The sequence below is a fragment of the Boleophthalmus pectinirostris genome, unplaced genomic scaffold (assembly GCF_026225935.1).
Source record: "Boleophthalmus pectinirostris isolate CB_2022bp ecotype Guang Dong unplaced genomic scaffold, ASM2622593v1 HiC_scaffold_2, whole genome shotgun sequence".
In the NCBI taxonomy this organism is placed as follows: domain Eukaryota; kingdom Metazoa; phylum Chordata; class Actinopteri; order Gobiiformes; family Gobiidae; genus Boleophthalmus; species Boleophthalmus pectinirostris.
In genome coordinates, this window is record NW_026571152.1 from 26,423,470 (window position 1) to 26,439,409 (window position 15,940).

At 37.2% G+C, this 15,940-nt stretch overlaps 1 protein-coding gene across 1 annotated transcript in view; it reads left to right on the forward strand.

Annotated features, from left to right (window-relative positions):
• The first annotated feature begins 6,529 nt into the window (after positions 1–6,529).
• Positions 6,530–15,940, forward strand: part of nrn1la (neuritin 1-like a) — a 29,287-nt gene continuing 19,876 nt past the window's right edge. Inside the window, exons 1-3 of the mRNA XM_055155894.1 lie at positions 6,530–6,616; positions 11,860–11,914; positions 12,000–12,150. Of these exons, the coding sequence (XP_055011869.1) occupies positions 6,530–6,616; positions 11,860–11,914; positions 12,000–12,150 (293 nt within the window). The remainder of the gene's footprint in view (positions 6,617–11,859; positions 11,915–11,999; positions 12,151–15,940) is intronic.

Sequence of the window (15,940 nt, forward strand, 5' to 3'; positions counted from 1 at the left end):
TGAAGTATTACATGAATGTTTGTTCTAAAACTCTCAGTGGGAGCCAAAAGATGTTTGACAATCATCCATTTACAAAGTACAGTGTGTCATGTAATGTTTTGCTTTATGATTATCACTGTAATCTTGTCTGGCCTCTGAAGAGCATCCCCCATCGTGTGATTTGAAAATAGTAAAAAGTAAATAGTTTCACATTATTCTTTCTTTTGTTCTACATTTAACATATATGATTTAACATTGTGGATGCTAAGTTTTAGTTTGTACTCATTTGAGAGACAAGAAAAAATGTGATTCCATAAAGAAAAATGTTTATAAACGAGCCAAAGCGCCAAACCAATAGTGTTTATCAGGGCGGTCCATCATCTTCATTGCTTTTATCATATTTATGTCCCTCACATCACAATCAAAAGAGTTTTGCCTGGACATTTGGATGCTGTCTGTATCTATCACTCAGCCCTCTGTGCTGTGGGCCTCCTGGGCGCAGTCTTGGTTCACATATCAAATATTAATGCAGGCAGGCTGAGCAGAAGCTGATCAGCTGTCCCTTCTCTGGTCTCTATCACTATAAGAATCAGTATAAGAAGTTAGTGAACTCCCATGTCATGTGTAGTGTCTCACTTCAAAAGACAACAGTGCACTGTAGAGTAAGCAGAAAATATATTTTTATGTTAAAACAACCTTTCTCAAGAAATGTCTGTTTGCAACTACCGCCATCTCCACCCAATCCCAACTCACTTCAGTTGTTCAAAGGATTCTGACTTCATGCATGTGGCTTAAAAACTGTCATGAAGACATTTTTCAAAAATAAAAACAATTGAAAAAATTTAAAATCCGCTGTTTGCCACAATAAAATGCCACTCTGAAGATGCGGGGCCTCTAATTTCTGCAATTTTGAACAGAAAATCAGTGGCTTCATTTCATTTATAATGTTGTTAGGTTTGAAAAAAAAAAAAGATCTGCAGATGTTATAGTTAAATACTAAATGCCAGAAAAAGCAAAATAAGTCTTTTTTAGCACTATGGCATATACAATCAACATAATACATTCAACTACTGTATATGAGAGCGAGAGGCCGCTGCATCTACTTGCACCACCATACATGTCATTTTGTTTAAATTAAAGTCAAAACTTTAAACGAATTCAGTGCTTTAGAGGCTGTTACACACACAATATTATGGATGGGCCACGGGCATTTACAGTAATCTAACATTTATAATGTGGTTATTGTCAGGACAATTTCCTGTGATATTCTCACATATGGGTTCCACTTTATGGTCCACTTCTATACACTTCTGTAGACTTCTATACACTTCTATACGCTTTTATACGTTATTATGAAGAAAAATACATGTTGTTGATTTTCCATTAATGAGGCTGAGGACTATAAGGAAAACGCTCTCTCCTCTGAAGTTGCTTCCTGATCTGTGCCTTATTGACCCGACAGTCTTCTCACAGTGTGTGGAGAGCTGTACATAGAGAAACATGCATCTGTGGTCTTTAGTGTTTAACAAGGCTGGTGTGTGAGCCCCTTAGGGACCACAGCGTGAGCCTGGTGAGGTTCAGTCAAGCCTGCTGTCAATTAAAGAGATGTGTCCGGTATCAGTGAGTGAACAGTTTATAATGATTATATAGAAATAGTCTCATTCCTATGCTATTATGTCTCAGAAGAAGCCTATTTTCCCACTTAAAGGTGAATTGTGTAACTTTTTGTTTGGGGTCCATCATCTGCTTGTTTCTCTGGAAATCATTGCTCTGCTTGGAATGTTCCACAGTATGACATTAACCTGCTCTACCTTACGTTTATTAAATTAAAGATGGTTTTATAGCTCAAAATTACCTAGAATAGCAGGCATTCTGACTGTGAGCGGGGTTTCCTCTCCACAAATCAAACCTGTAGCTTGGTCTGGTTTGGTCTCCATGAAGATAGAAAGGTTTAATGCCGTACTGTGAAACATTCCAGACAAAGCAATAACAATCTCCACCAAACATTACTGTACAAAAATCAGCAACATTAGTGATACTAGTTTAAGACATTGGTACTTTTGCTTCATATTGCTTTCGTTTTAATGTGTTCTTGTGTTGAACTTTCATTTTTCCCCTTTTATGAGCCGACTGTTTATGTATTTATAGTTGAAACTTGCCAATAATACAAATGTTTGAGAAACCACAGTTTATAAAACCAAGACCATCAAAATGAGTCTAAATTAAATACAACATAAAATGACTATCGTAGAATGTGTGGTAAGATATTTTAAATGCATTTTGTATTCACACTACAATGAAGTGTAAAAAACCTTGATTGTGTAATAGTAATTCTACATCTACTATAAAAATACTATTCCAGGCAGTGTAAAACAAGACATCTGATGTAACATGAACAAAACTGCTCAGCTTGTGTCAGTCATTCTGGGCAGCTTTCCTCCTCAGGTCTTCATTAATTCTTGATGGAGATGAGTGAAACCAATAATCCTCGGGCGGATGCACAGCCCTGTCTTAAATCAATAGGTTTTCTGTAAAAAAATAAATAAATAAATACAAAATCATTGAAAGTCACAAGTCAGTGGAGTGTGTGGTGGGATAGGGAACTGCCTGTGTATGAAATATTAAAGAGGTGTTCCCAGAGGAGAGGAGGAGGAGTTGAGGGGGGTGCACTGTCTCATACAATGAAGTTACACTGTTCACCTGCACCTGACGGGACAGGTGCTGCTGCTGGGGCAGAGAGAAACAAGTCTGAGGTCTGTAGGAACCAATAATGTGATGACTGCCAGTAATATAATCATTGTGACTACCTGGCTTTTGTTTTTTGTTTTTTTTTAACATCATACCATGAAATTTTTACCAACTAAAGAGTGCAACATGTGCAGTTCAAAGGAAACAAGTAAGAAACTGTTGGGTTGTGTGAAAGTAACACCCGTGTACCCTGACTGCAACTGAAATGTCGTCACACTTTTTTCATGGTTTGGGTGGTCCTGCGACTTATACTTCGGTGTGACTTATTTATTAAAATTTTCACACTCACAGCTGCAAGATGCTCTAGACTTGTGTGTCAGTATCGGCTGCTCCTGTTACTCTGTCCACTGTCTCTTCGCTCTGCTGCTCACATCTCCTGCGCATGAGCCTCTGTCCTGCTGCAAGTAGTGAAATATTCAGCCGAAAACAATAATCAAGCAGCAGAAAGAATGTTTGAAGTGAATGAGACTTGTGAGGGACTGGCAGAAATGGCAACTGGGAGGATCATGTAACTTTCTTGGAAGTCACTGGATGGATCGACAAACTTTAGTGGACTTCAGTGACAACTGAAACCATCTGTTGGGATTCAGAAAGGAAGACAGCTACGCAGAAAAGGAAGTGGTGCTCTGTTTACCTCCGGAGGTCACGGAGTTGTTCAGAAGTGACACCGAGGATGGAGAATTCAATGGATTTAGTGATTTGGAGTGAGATGGAGAGTTTGGTAAACCTGTTATGTTGTTTATGCTATAGTTATCTGAATAACTTGCCTTTCAAGATGAAATGTCGGTTCCTGGTCTTTGATTTTATACAATTAATGTTGCCCAAAAAGTGCTACTTATAGTCTGGTGTGACTTATAGTCCAGAAAATACGGTAAGTGGCAAAAATAACAAGAGTGTCAAATAAGGCATAATTATATAAATGCATGTGTACAAGTAAAAACTAAAATATAGAAATATAATAATACAAATATATCTCTCAGTTATATACAAGCAAAGTGCAAAGATGAAATAGTGAGTGACATACCAGAAGGTTATCTATTAGAAGAGGGTGAGTTGTTGTACAGTTGTATGAAGTATGAATGTAGTCATAGTTATTACATGATTAATACAAGGTCCTTCCATAGTTTTCAAAAGTTGTTTACAGTGCCCAATCACAGGTCGATGGGAGGTACAGTAAAGATGAAGTCAGTTTCCGTGACTTTACTGCAGTCAACAAGTCAGAGGCTCCGCAGAGATGCACTGATCCTTATGCAACTCCTAACTGTCGCCAGGCAAACGCTCCAATGGGAACAGGAGACAGAGCTGGAAAATGTGAGTAACGGATGTGCAAGGATTTGAAAATATAATGAAAGAATAAAGACACCAGATACAGTTTCTGACTCTTTCAATGATTTGCACAAGGTTTGAATGACTTTGAAAGAACAAAAAATTGTATTGCTATTATTTCAACTAGAAATGACTCCAAATATCTGGCACTGGCAATATTACCTCTTTGTATTATTTTAACCAAAAATTACTGTAAATATCTGGTACTGGCAACATTATCTTTGTATAGGTCAGTGATTTTCTTTATTTTTTTGTGTGCATTCTTCCTGATAAATAAACTAAACAAACAAACACACAAACCAAAACAAAAAACAAAAAAACACCAAACAAACAAACAAACAAAAAAACATTACAAAACATTATATTTGTGTTTTTCCAATTGTAGCCATTCACATTGCAATTTTAGTGGTGGAAAAAGTGCTCTGATATTACTTAAGTAAAAATACAGCTATTGAAGCAAAAAAAAAAGTACTTAAAAGTATATTGCACAGATGTTTAGGTCTTATTAGGATTCAAATGTATGGCTTTTAATAAAGATTTGTGTTGAACAACTAAAATGCAGTTTTTCTTTGTATATTTTTGTTGCTCAAACTAAAAATGTATTAAAAACAAACTCCTCGGCCTTTTCAGCAGGTCTCAAACCATAATAAAAGTACTTTTACTTTTCAGTCCTGTTCAAAAATGTGGTAGAGTATTCACACATCTACTTAAAAGTGCACTGTGTAACTTTTGATGTTATTGCTTTGCCTGGGATGTTCCACAGTATGGCATTAAACAAATATGGCTTGTATTTATTAATTTACAGGTGTTTTTATATATGAAAACTAGACACGTTTTCTCCAAAGTAGGCTTTTAAACTGAGAATATAGAGTATAATGTCGAGCAGTTACAAAAACTATATAGTCTGAAGTTTGTTTTTCTCTTTTACAATAACATAAAAAATCTTTGTGTTGTGTCTTGGTTGAGGACAGTAGTGTTAGACTTTTATCTTTGTACTTTTCAAACATGTCCTTTATAACAGCAGTGAGGTGTAACATGAAAGAAACGCTATGAATCCATTGTACTTCCCCAAGCTTAATGGTGTGAATACAAATACTTTCCTTTTATTGTGGATATTGAGTCTTTTGCATTTTAAGCTGTTCTCGGATGAGGCAGTGATTGGCTGCAGTGACAGGATCGTTTGTCATTTATCCTCTTGTAATCTTCTACATCAGAAACAGTGTTAACAGCAGATATCTGTTCATTTACTAATGTCTCTTTTCAGTGCAATATTAAGTACTTATTGTGCTATGACAGTTTATCTGAATAGAGACAGGTAAAATAAGGACAGGTTTGTATTCTTTATTTACAGAACTTTATTTACAAAACTTATTCAAGCTGTTTTATTTTGTGGATTTAGCAAAGTTTGTAATGACTTATACTGCATTATAATGTTTAGAACTTGGAATCAACTGAAATTACTGCAGTAAAAGTGTGAACTGGATTTTGTTTGATATCTGTTGGGAAAAACATTACACTACACACATTACACATTACACTACCATCAAAAGTTTTAGAACACCCTAATTTTTCCAGTTATTTATTGCAATTCAAGTCGTGCAAGTCCAAAGAATAGCTTAAAATGGCACAAAGGTAAATAATAAATAAGTCCAAGCTCTGCCAAAACTAGCTCAGGAAAAAAGAACAAGATGGTCAACTTGAAAACATGGAGTGTCCAGCACAGTCTCCAGACTTAAACCGCATCGAGCTGGTTTTGAGATGAACTGGAAAGAAAAGTGAAAGCCAAGAAACCTACAAGTGCCACACATTTATGGGAACTTCTGCAACAGACTTGGGAAGAACTTTCTGAAGAATATTTGATTTGTGTTGTAAAAAGTGTGTTCAGCTGTTATATCTGCCGAAGATGGACACTTTCATGAATCAAAAGTGTAGAATACGTTTTGGTCAACAGTAAACAGTAAAAAAAAATTGAAAAAGTGTGGTATTCTAAAACTTCTGACCGGTGTATTTGGAGCTTTATTTTAAGTTTATTTAAAAGGACAATGATAATAGAAAAAATGTAGGATGCACGAGATACAGAAACCTGGTAGATGTTGGCTTGGAATTGTAGGGATATAGAACCAGTCTTGCTTTGTTGGAAATCAATACAACAATCAATCAACACAATATCCATTATCACATTTCTCAGTAGGTGCAACTTTTCTCCATGGTGATGTTACTGTTGTTGATGTTTCTGTAATTTTCCACAGTAATGCATTAGACTTAACTTGTCACATATTCTACAATAGTCATTTTGTGTTGGCCGTACCGACTTGTCAAAGCCTGATCTCGTCTGATCTCAGAAGCTCAGCAAAGGCCGGGCCTGGTTAGTACTTGGATGGGAGACCACTGGGAACATCAGATACCACAGTGGGGCTCCAGTGAGAAAAAACGTAGTTGTGTCCTTAAGCAAGGCACTTCACACACATTGCCTAGCATGAATGTGGTGGGTGTGAGTGATGGTGGTGGTCGGGTGGGGCTGATGGTGCAGATTAGCAGTGTTGCCTCTGCCATTTCCCCCAGGGCAACTGTGGCTGCAATATTAGCTCATTAGCTCTGAGTGTGAAGTGGCCATACCAACTTGTCAAAACCTGATCCTGTCAGATTTCAGAAGCTAAGCAAGGCCGGGAAGAGAGACTGCTGGGAAAATCGGGTGCCACAGTGGGGTGGCAGTCGTAAAAACTGTTGTTGTTTCATACTAGGCAATGTGGGTGAAGTGTCTTACCAAAGGACACAATGACCGTTTTTGCCACTGTCGCCTGGGTGTGGAGTGAATATAAACATATGTCTGTGAAAAGCGCTATATAAATAAAACTTACTTACTTAAGCAAGGCACTTCACATACATTGACTAGTATGAATGTGGTGGGTGTGAGTGATGGTGGTGGTCGGGTGGGGCTGATGGCGCAGATTGGCAGTGTTGCTTCCATCCGTCTGCCCCAGGGCAACTGTGGCTGCAATATTAGCTTACCACCACGGAGTTTAGAGTGAATGAATAATGCTCTGTAAATTAACCAAGCCAAGTTACAGGTCACTTCTGTGAAGAGTATAAAAAACAACTGTAATTGAATTAAAGCCAGATAGACAAGTTTAATGCCACATTGTGAAATATTAAAAACAATACTAATAACATCGCCATAGAAACAAACAAGAGGCGGACGCTCAACTAAACAATTTACACAGTGCTCCTTTAAGTCTGACTGCACAGCCACTATTTTCAGTTTTTGTTTGCTTTCACTCAGTTTTCTATCTGATCCCTTTTTGTGAAATGTAGGCCAGCCATTTTTGAATAGCGGGACTTCAAAAAAACTGTGAACTAAATTAATCTATGCAAGCCAGCAAAGCATGTACAGAGAGTGAGAACATGAAAGCTGATTCGACTTCAGTCACCTCCAGCCTGTGTTAATTATGGAACAACACTGGAGGGATGGCTCAGAATTATTTAGTGCACTGGAAGAGTTTCCCTTTAGAAAGTGTGAACAAACAACTACAGGCGCTGGTCATGTTGAGAACCATGTTTACAGAGCTCCAAACTTCACGGGAGACCACATTTTCATAAAGATGATTACTTTGAATTAGATTTGTATTTTTGTCTTTTAACTTTTATCCAGTCTAGCTGAAAATTAGAACTTTTGTTTCAAGTCTCATGTGATGGGGGTAATCGGTACGGTGTTTGATATGAACTGCTCACATGATAACAGCGTAATCTGTTTACTTCATACAGATAAATGAAGGAGGTCCGATGTTAAGAGACAGAGTGAATCGAGCCACAAGAGAAATTAAAAACTTTTATAAACATAGAATTAACTTGTTTTCCCCATTGTTTTTCTAATCACAGATATCACTTCATTTAGTGATGTTCCAGTTTAATCCAACTATTTCTAATGCACTTTTTACACTACAATAATGATAAAATAAAGCTGTGATGATGGCCCTCGCTCGCCCTGGTGTGCACGACTCCACACCTTAATTATTATATTTTTATTTTTATCTTTGCAACCCTTTTTTTATCTTTGCAGCTGTGAAAAATACCCCATAATACTTTTTTTGCTTGTAGTCATTCACAGAATTGAATCCCCAAATTTGAAAACACCGTAAGAAATATCCCAAAAAAGCAAATAATTTATGTGAACCTATGTCTCTAAATGTGACGTACCAAATGTAAGCTAATTTTGATCAAAAACCGGGGACTAGTCATGTTTTACACACACGCAGTCAAAACTGGGGCAAATTTTTTTATCCAATATTGCTGATTTTCTGTTCATCATAGGGGTATTCGCCAATTCAACTTTTAGCTTGTCTTAGTTGTTCTCTATTACTGTTTTGAATTTTGCCCAGAGCTGTCACTAGCCATTTACGAGGATTCACATGATGCCCCCACAAGTACTTGGTGCCTTGTGTGTAATGTGCGTAATGTGAAGCTACAATACTGCATGTGCCAAACTTCACTTGTCCCTCCTCCCATAAGGGTCCACTTTTAGGCAGCATTGTTGAGTTGAGTCATTTTGGGCACTGATGCATTTTATCAATTTATTTACCGGACCAGTCAATCCCATACCCAGTTTGGGAACTTTTCATCAACAATTTGGCCCTCATAGTCACAATTGTTTGCAAGAAAAAATAATAATAGAAAAGAAGAAATGGGCAAAGAACTAAAGCCAAAGACAAGAAAAATAGGCATAGATTTCAAAAATACAGACAAACAAAAACTCACTCTACACTATAAAAGTTGATATTAAAGGGAAAATTTACTCTTTTGAGCATTAAGCCATGTTATAATTAGGGGTGTCAAATTATCGCGTTAATTGCGATTAATTAATTACAGTCATATTTAGCGCGTTATGTTTTTTAATCGCGTTAATTTCATTTTTAATCTCTAACTTTACTGTTTCTGTATGCAAGTTGCTTTATTATAAAACCTGTTTTTATGTGTTGTTGGGACAACAACAACACACACACAAAAAAAACACATTTATACATTTTTTTATTTCGGTAATTCCACTCATTGCCAGAAACCCACACAAAACACGCGCAGTAAGAGCGATGTAAACATCATGTTAACGTTGGCGGCATCAGTCACACAATGGACGAAGTCGAAGAGCCAGTAGAACAGAGTCAGCAGTGCACAGGTAAAAACACATTCGTGTCTTGGAAATTATTCTCCCGACGTGAAATATAAAAGAAAATAACTAATATAATATCGCCTACAACTTAAATGTCACTGGTGAAAACAACCTGCATAGACTCATGATGTCTGCACTACTGTCCTATAGTGACCTGCCACATGAGGGGACACGCACACAAACACAACACACACACACAAACACAAACACAAACACACACACAAACACAAACACACACACTTCATCATCGTCATTAACCTGAGAACGCGCGGACCACGTTTCCTTCCGTAGTTACTGCGCGGACACCGACGTGCTCCCGTGAGCCGCGTGTGGATCATGTTTTCTCGCGTACGCGGCGTAAACCGCGCTTCCTCCTGTGCGCCTCTAAACCAGAACTAACACCAAGACTAAAACCAGGACTTATCCAGTCCAGGACTAAACCAGGTCTAAACCAGGACTAAACCAGAACTAAAACCAGCTCTAAACCAGGTCTAAACCAGGACTAAACCAGAACTAAAACCAGAACTAAAACCAGGTCTAAACCAGGACTAAACCAGAACTAAAACCAGAACTAAAACCAGAACTAAAACCAGGACTAAACCAGGACTAAACCAGGACTAAACCAGGTCTAAACCAGGACTAAACCAGAACTAAAACCAGCTCTAAACCAGGTCTAAACCAGGACTAAACCAGAACTAAAACCAGAACTAAAACCAGGTCTAAAACCAGAACTAAAACCAGGACTAAACCAGGACTAAACCAGGACTAAACCAGAACTAAAACCAGAACTAAAACCAGGATTAATCCATTCCAGGACTAAACTAGGACTAAAGTAGGACTAAAGCAGGTCTAAACCAGGACTAAAACAAGGACTAAAACCAGTGATCTCATATATAAAGCATTTCTCTATCAATAATATTTTTAATATGGTTAAGGAAAGACTGGACTTTTTTATTGTCTTTAAGTAGACAAAAGTTATTATGTTCAGATTTCCTCGTCTTTGCTACTTTACAGCAAACAGTTTCTTATTCATGGAGACTTGGGCTCAACAGCCAATTTGGGGAGATTTGTTAAACAATAAATGACTTATAAAGTCACTTTTTTTTGTTCTATATCAGTCTTTTGATCTGCCACAATAATGTAATAATGAATTTAAATGAAAATACCTCAAATTGAAGGCTTTTCTCAGCAATTTTAGGTGAGATTAAAATGAGATTAATTAGATTAATTAATTACAGATCATAATTAATTAATCTCTCAATTTTTTTAATCGCATGACAGCACTAGTTATAATGTTGTTACCTAGTCAAAACATTCCTGGAGTTGTGTTTTGTTTCATTCACACATGTCTGAGTAACCCTTACTTATTATATCAGTCTGTCTACATCTCTGAAGCTCAAAATGCTCTGTTCCACCTTGTGATGTCATGAAGCAGTAGTTTTCAAGTTAACAGGTTCCTTTTATCTTTAGTTAAGTAGAAATAGGGAATTCCAGAGCTGAATTTATCCAAATGAGTTTAGTTAAAGTGTATGGAGTTTAAAAACACAGTGGAGCACTACTTGTATTACCACATGACATCACAAGGTGGAACAGAGAGTTTTCAGTTTGAGAGAAGACATGTGTGAGTTAAACAAAAACCCAACTCCAGGTTTGTTTGTGATGAGGAAACAACATTATAACATAGAAAAGAAAATATAAGCCCCTTTAGTTTTTGACATGAAAATCTGCTATTTCCAACAAAAGACATTTCTGTTGAAAGAATAGTGTCTGTAAACATCCTAAACCTTAATAAGTTAAGACTGATATGATGAGTATCTTCTAGAGGGTATATTCTTTGATTTTACTCTTCCCTTTTGCTTGGCGAAGGAAGTAGCTGGTTTATTCAAAGATATTTAACTCTCTGAAGTGTTGAGTAGTTGACGATCGATACATGGACTTATTATTCATCATGCAGAAATAAAAAGTTGCACTTCCGCAGTATCTGATCTATTCAAGGTGTCAACAAATGTAATGTTAGACAATAGTGGCCTTGATTTTTCGTCTCCATTGCTGTCAGCACTTAAACTACACTTCCCCATCAGTGTGTAGCTGTATTTTTGTTAGTATTTGGTAGGCGGGCAGTGGACAGGCTGTGGCGTGTCTCATCGGTGGTGTGGTCCATCCATCAGCTCTGGGCTTTAAACACTGAATGAGGCAGAAAGTGGAGCCACAGCAGTTTGCGTGTGATGGATCGCCATGACGATCTCAGTCCATCAATGGGACAAATAAGCTCCAAGACGCCGGCGTGATCTGCACCAGCGTCACTCTCACACCCACAACATCAGCATCGGCAAGGCCATAGATTGTGGTGGACTTTGTATTGATACTTTGCAGTGACATCACACTGGGGGTGTTCTACCTGTATGTGTATTGGCAGAATGAGCAGAGTTATTCAAAGTTATTAGCTCAAATTGTTCAATATCATTCAATATATTAGATATTTTTCAGAAAAACTTTGTCATCCAAGCCAAGGTTTTAATCTGTGGATCTTTTGTCATAGAGATCAGCTTTCATCAGATCAAGGTGGACCATGTAACTTTTCAATAGAGATTTTTTTGGGTTTGCTTAGTAATATTTGGAAAAACTTTTGTGCTTACTTTGTGTAGGGTTGCTTCTTCACAGATCTGACCTGTAATTTGGCCCAGCGGCATCACCTGCTGTGTACAGATATAGATTCTATCTGTATGTGTGGTTTCACATGTGTGCACTTTGTCTAACATGTATTACCTTTCTTGTTCTGTCACAGTGCTGCGGCCTTGGCCTGTCGCGGCTGCCTCCGCCCGCAGGTGTCACTCCATCTATAAGGGCTTCGCTCAGTGTCTCATGGCGCTGGGAGACAGTCTGACAGACAGCGCACGCAAGGACGAAGACACACACGAGATACACTCCATCTGCAGGTCAGAGCTGCTCAACACTGCACACAACTCTCTCCTAATGGCTCATTACTTTATATTTAAGCTGATGTTTATGAATTTGCAATCAAACACTGTGTCCAAACACTAAAGCTGGTCAAATCTGGTCATTCTTCCATTATTTCACTTATTTTCCAACAATACTCAGAGACAACTTGTATAAAACCATGCACATTTTCCAAGTGATCCTCATTAAAATCCCACTGTAACCAAATTTTTCCATCATTCTTGGACTTACTGCAGCCAGCAACAGGCAAGCCCCTTTGGAGGAGGAACTGAAGTCAGATCCCATAAAACTAACACAACATAGTTTGAAAATTACTCAAATAAATCCCTTTTTTCTACACGGGGCTCTGTCCACTGTGTGTATGTGAGTATTTATAATGTGTTCAGGTGGTTTGGCTATAAAAACAAAGCTGTTCCTCCCCTGGGAAAATATTGTACATTATCTGAGCATAAAGGCAGGGTTTTATAAAAAGAATGAGACCAGCATTTTAGTGTTTCTCGGCTCGTTCTTGTGTGTTATATTGATAGGATGGTGCAGCTGTGGTCCATAGATCGAAGACTAACTTGTGTTATTCCCCACTGTACTTACTCATCATCTGTTCTCAGACAATTAAAGAAAAATGAATTCAATTCAGAATGACTTATACTTATCACTGTCTGTGTGTGAGCAAAGAGGCAGTCATGGGTTCAAGGCAAATTTTTACTATGTTTTTCTCACTCTAGTTCCAAAAGGAGGTGAATATTAGTTTAAAGGACCCATACTGAACTATTTTCTGATCCATGTTCTTATGTTGTTTTTGCATCACAAACATACCTGGAGTTGTGTTTTGTTTCATAACTAACATAATTTCAGTCCTGGAATTGCCAAACTCTACTGAACTGAAGGTAAAAGGTATCTTGCGATTTGAAAACTACAATTTCACGACATCACAAGGTGAAACAGAGCATTTTGATCTTTGGAAATGTAAACAGACTAATAATAAAGGATTACTCAAACATGTTTGAATGAAACAAAACACAACTCCAGGTATGTTTTTGAGAAGGTAACAACTTCATAACATGGGTAAAAGTACACACTAGTCAATTTTGCGTAATATAGGACCTTTAAAATAATATTAACACTTGGAATTTTCAATCAATAGACCCTGTGATTTCATAAAACATACCTAAAGAAGAAGTGCAAAAATTAGAAATGTTTCAACAAAGTGCTACCCTATAAAATATATTTCACAAGTAAGACTAAACTATCCGGAGAGGTTAAATTATATTATAAAGTTACACACCACTTTATGATGTCATGAAGAGGTAGTTTTCAGGTTAACAGCTACATTTTACCTTTAGTTTAGTAGAGACTGGCAATTCTGGGACAGAAATTATCGAAATGATTCTAGTGAAGGTGTGTGGATAGTTTAAAAACACAATGGAGCACTTCCTGTATTACCACAACACATCATAGAGTGTTTTCTGTTTGAGGGAAGAACTCAGCCTAAATATGCAGGATTTGTGTGTTAAACGTGTGAATGAAAAAAAAAACAAAACAACTTCAGGTATGTTTTTGATGAGGAAATTACATTATATTAAAAAATACTGTAATATAAGCCCTTTAAGTAAATGTAGCTCCCACCTCTGATTCCAGAGTGTATATTTTATCCACATAAAACAAGAGTTATTGTGTATTTTGACAGTCTGTATTTACAATGTTGAGCTTGTCTCCCTGAACCAGAGCGTGGCTGGTTTAAGGCCTTTCCTCTGACTGCTTTTCCATAGTCATGTCTTATTGATCCACTGTTGCCTCTGTTTTATCTTGTACTTCAGTAACTCACTTCAGAGCAGCTCAGTTCTGTTGCAGTGTTGATCACCTCCTCTGATTTAATCTCAGCAGCTCTCATCAATCACATTTAATGATACCTACACTATTATGCGCCATAAGTGCCTCAGCGGTGCAGTGTACTCTAGTACCAGGGACAAGCTGAAAACATGGATTTTTATCACTCTACTTCTATACACAGGGGTGGAAAAATGCTGAAAATGTGTACTCAAGTAAAACAGCTGTTACGTGATACTTTGCAGCTGACATCATTAACTTTCCCGGGGGTTGTGAAGCTAAATGTGGGCACTGCTCTGTCTGAAGCTCTGTTAGACTTTAATGTGAGGTTTATTCTAACACAATCTGATCAGAAAGAACTGATTTAGCTTACAATCTTAAAACTTTTTTGACAGTATTTGCGAATGTGTGCATTGTGTCTCCATGGTAACTGCTGAACATTCCACCATTAAGACACATGTAGAACACCCCCAGCAAAGGATCAACGCAGGACCTCTGTGGACTTGTATTGTATTGCATTATGATTTTAAATGTACAGTTACATGGTTACAGTTACACAAAGTTACAAGTAAAAGTACAATTATCCCAAAAATAAAATGATGCAAGTTGTTTTCTGTTATTGTCATCCCTTGCTTTTGTAAATGTACCTGTATGATAGAGATTGTTTGATATACATCACAAATAATGTTTAGACAAAAAAGACAAAATCTTAACTTATCTTCTATAAATGAAATATTTATCTTTTTTATATACTTTTTTATTTATTCAGGTTTTTCAAGTTTTGTGTAATAAAGAACAAAGAAACAACCAATACAAAGCTTGGGGCGTTGTTCCACTGTAATAAGGATGTTGAAGAGTGAATCAAGTCTCTTTTTGTTTGTATTTCAACCATTTTGTCCAGCGTTTGATGAAGAAATGTCCTTTGAGTTGTAGAAAAAAAGTTAGTTGTTCCATGGAATATATTTCTTCTATAATGTCTAGCCACTGATTCAATGACGGTGGGTCCTTTTTAAGCCAGCTTCTTGTTATTGCTTTTTTGGTGCCAATGTCAAAATCTTAAAAAGGTATCTGTCCGCTTTTTTGATCACCTCTCCAGGCAGAAGGCCTAATAAAAATATCTTCGGGTCCTTGGGGACAACTTAAGTCAAGATTGTATCTGTTTTTCCAAACACATTGTCCCAGAATGATTTTAATTTTGTACATGTCCAAAAAATATGAGAGTGATTGGCATTTGAGTGGCCACATTGTCTCTACAATGACAATCAAACCCTTATACTCTGGCAGTAATTTGAGGAGTAATAAAGAATCGTATAAGACACTTCCACCCAATTCCCTCCACCTTTTGGAACCAGTTGTTGTTTGTTGTGTGCTGCATATAAAAAGCCAATCCCTCTCTGATAAAACAATATTCAGCCCCTCTTCCCATTTAGATTTAACATGAAATGTGTTGTTACCCTTTTCTTTTTGCAGCTCTTTATAAAGTTTAGAGACAGATTTGCTGGGCAGAATTTTAGAAGCATTTAAAACCAATATTACTGTTATCATCTTGGCTTATATCTGTGTTGTAAAAAGCACGTACCTGTAGATATCTAAACAAATCTGTGTTATCTAAATTGAATTCTATTTTCAGATTTTCAAATGATTTAAAAGTTTTTCCCTCCACGAATGTGCAGAAGGCATTATTTATCTTATTTTAATTCATTATTATTTCACATAAGACAATCTATTAAAAATACAAACATTTAACATGAAATATTGAAATAGAGCCGACATTTCTGCCTTCGAAGAATCCATTGTCATCACTATAGTATCCATCTGTCTTCACTCGTGGTGTATGAGATGCTCTCCCCTGTCAGGCGGCTCCTGACCTGTGGCAGGGTCGAGCTCCTGCCGCTGTCTCTCTCACACTCCACATGTAACACTTATGTCAACAGGAGAGTGGTC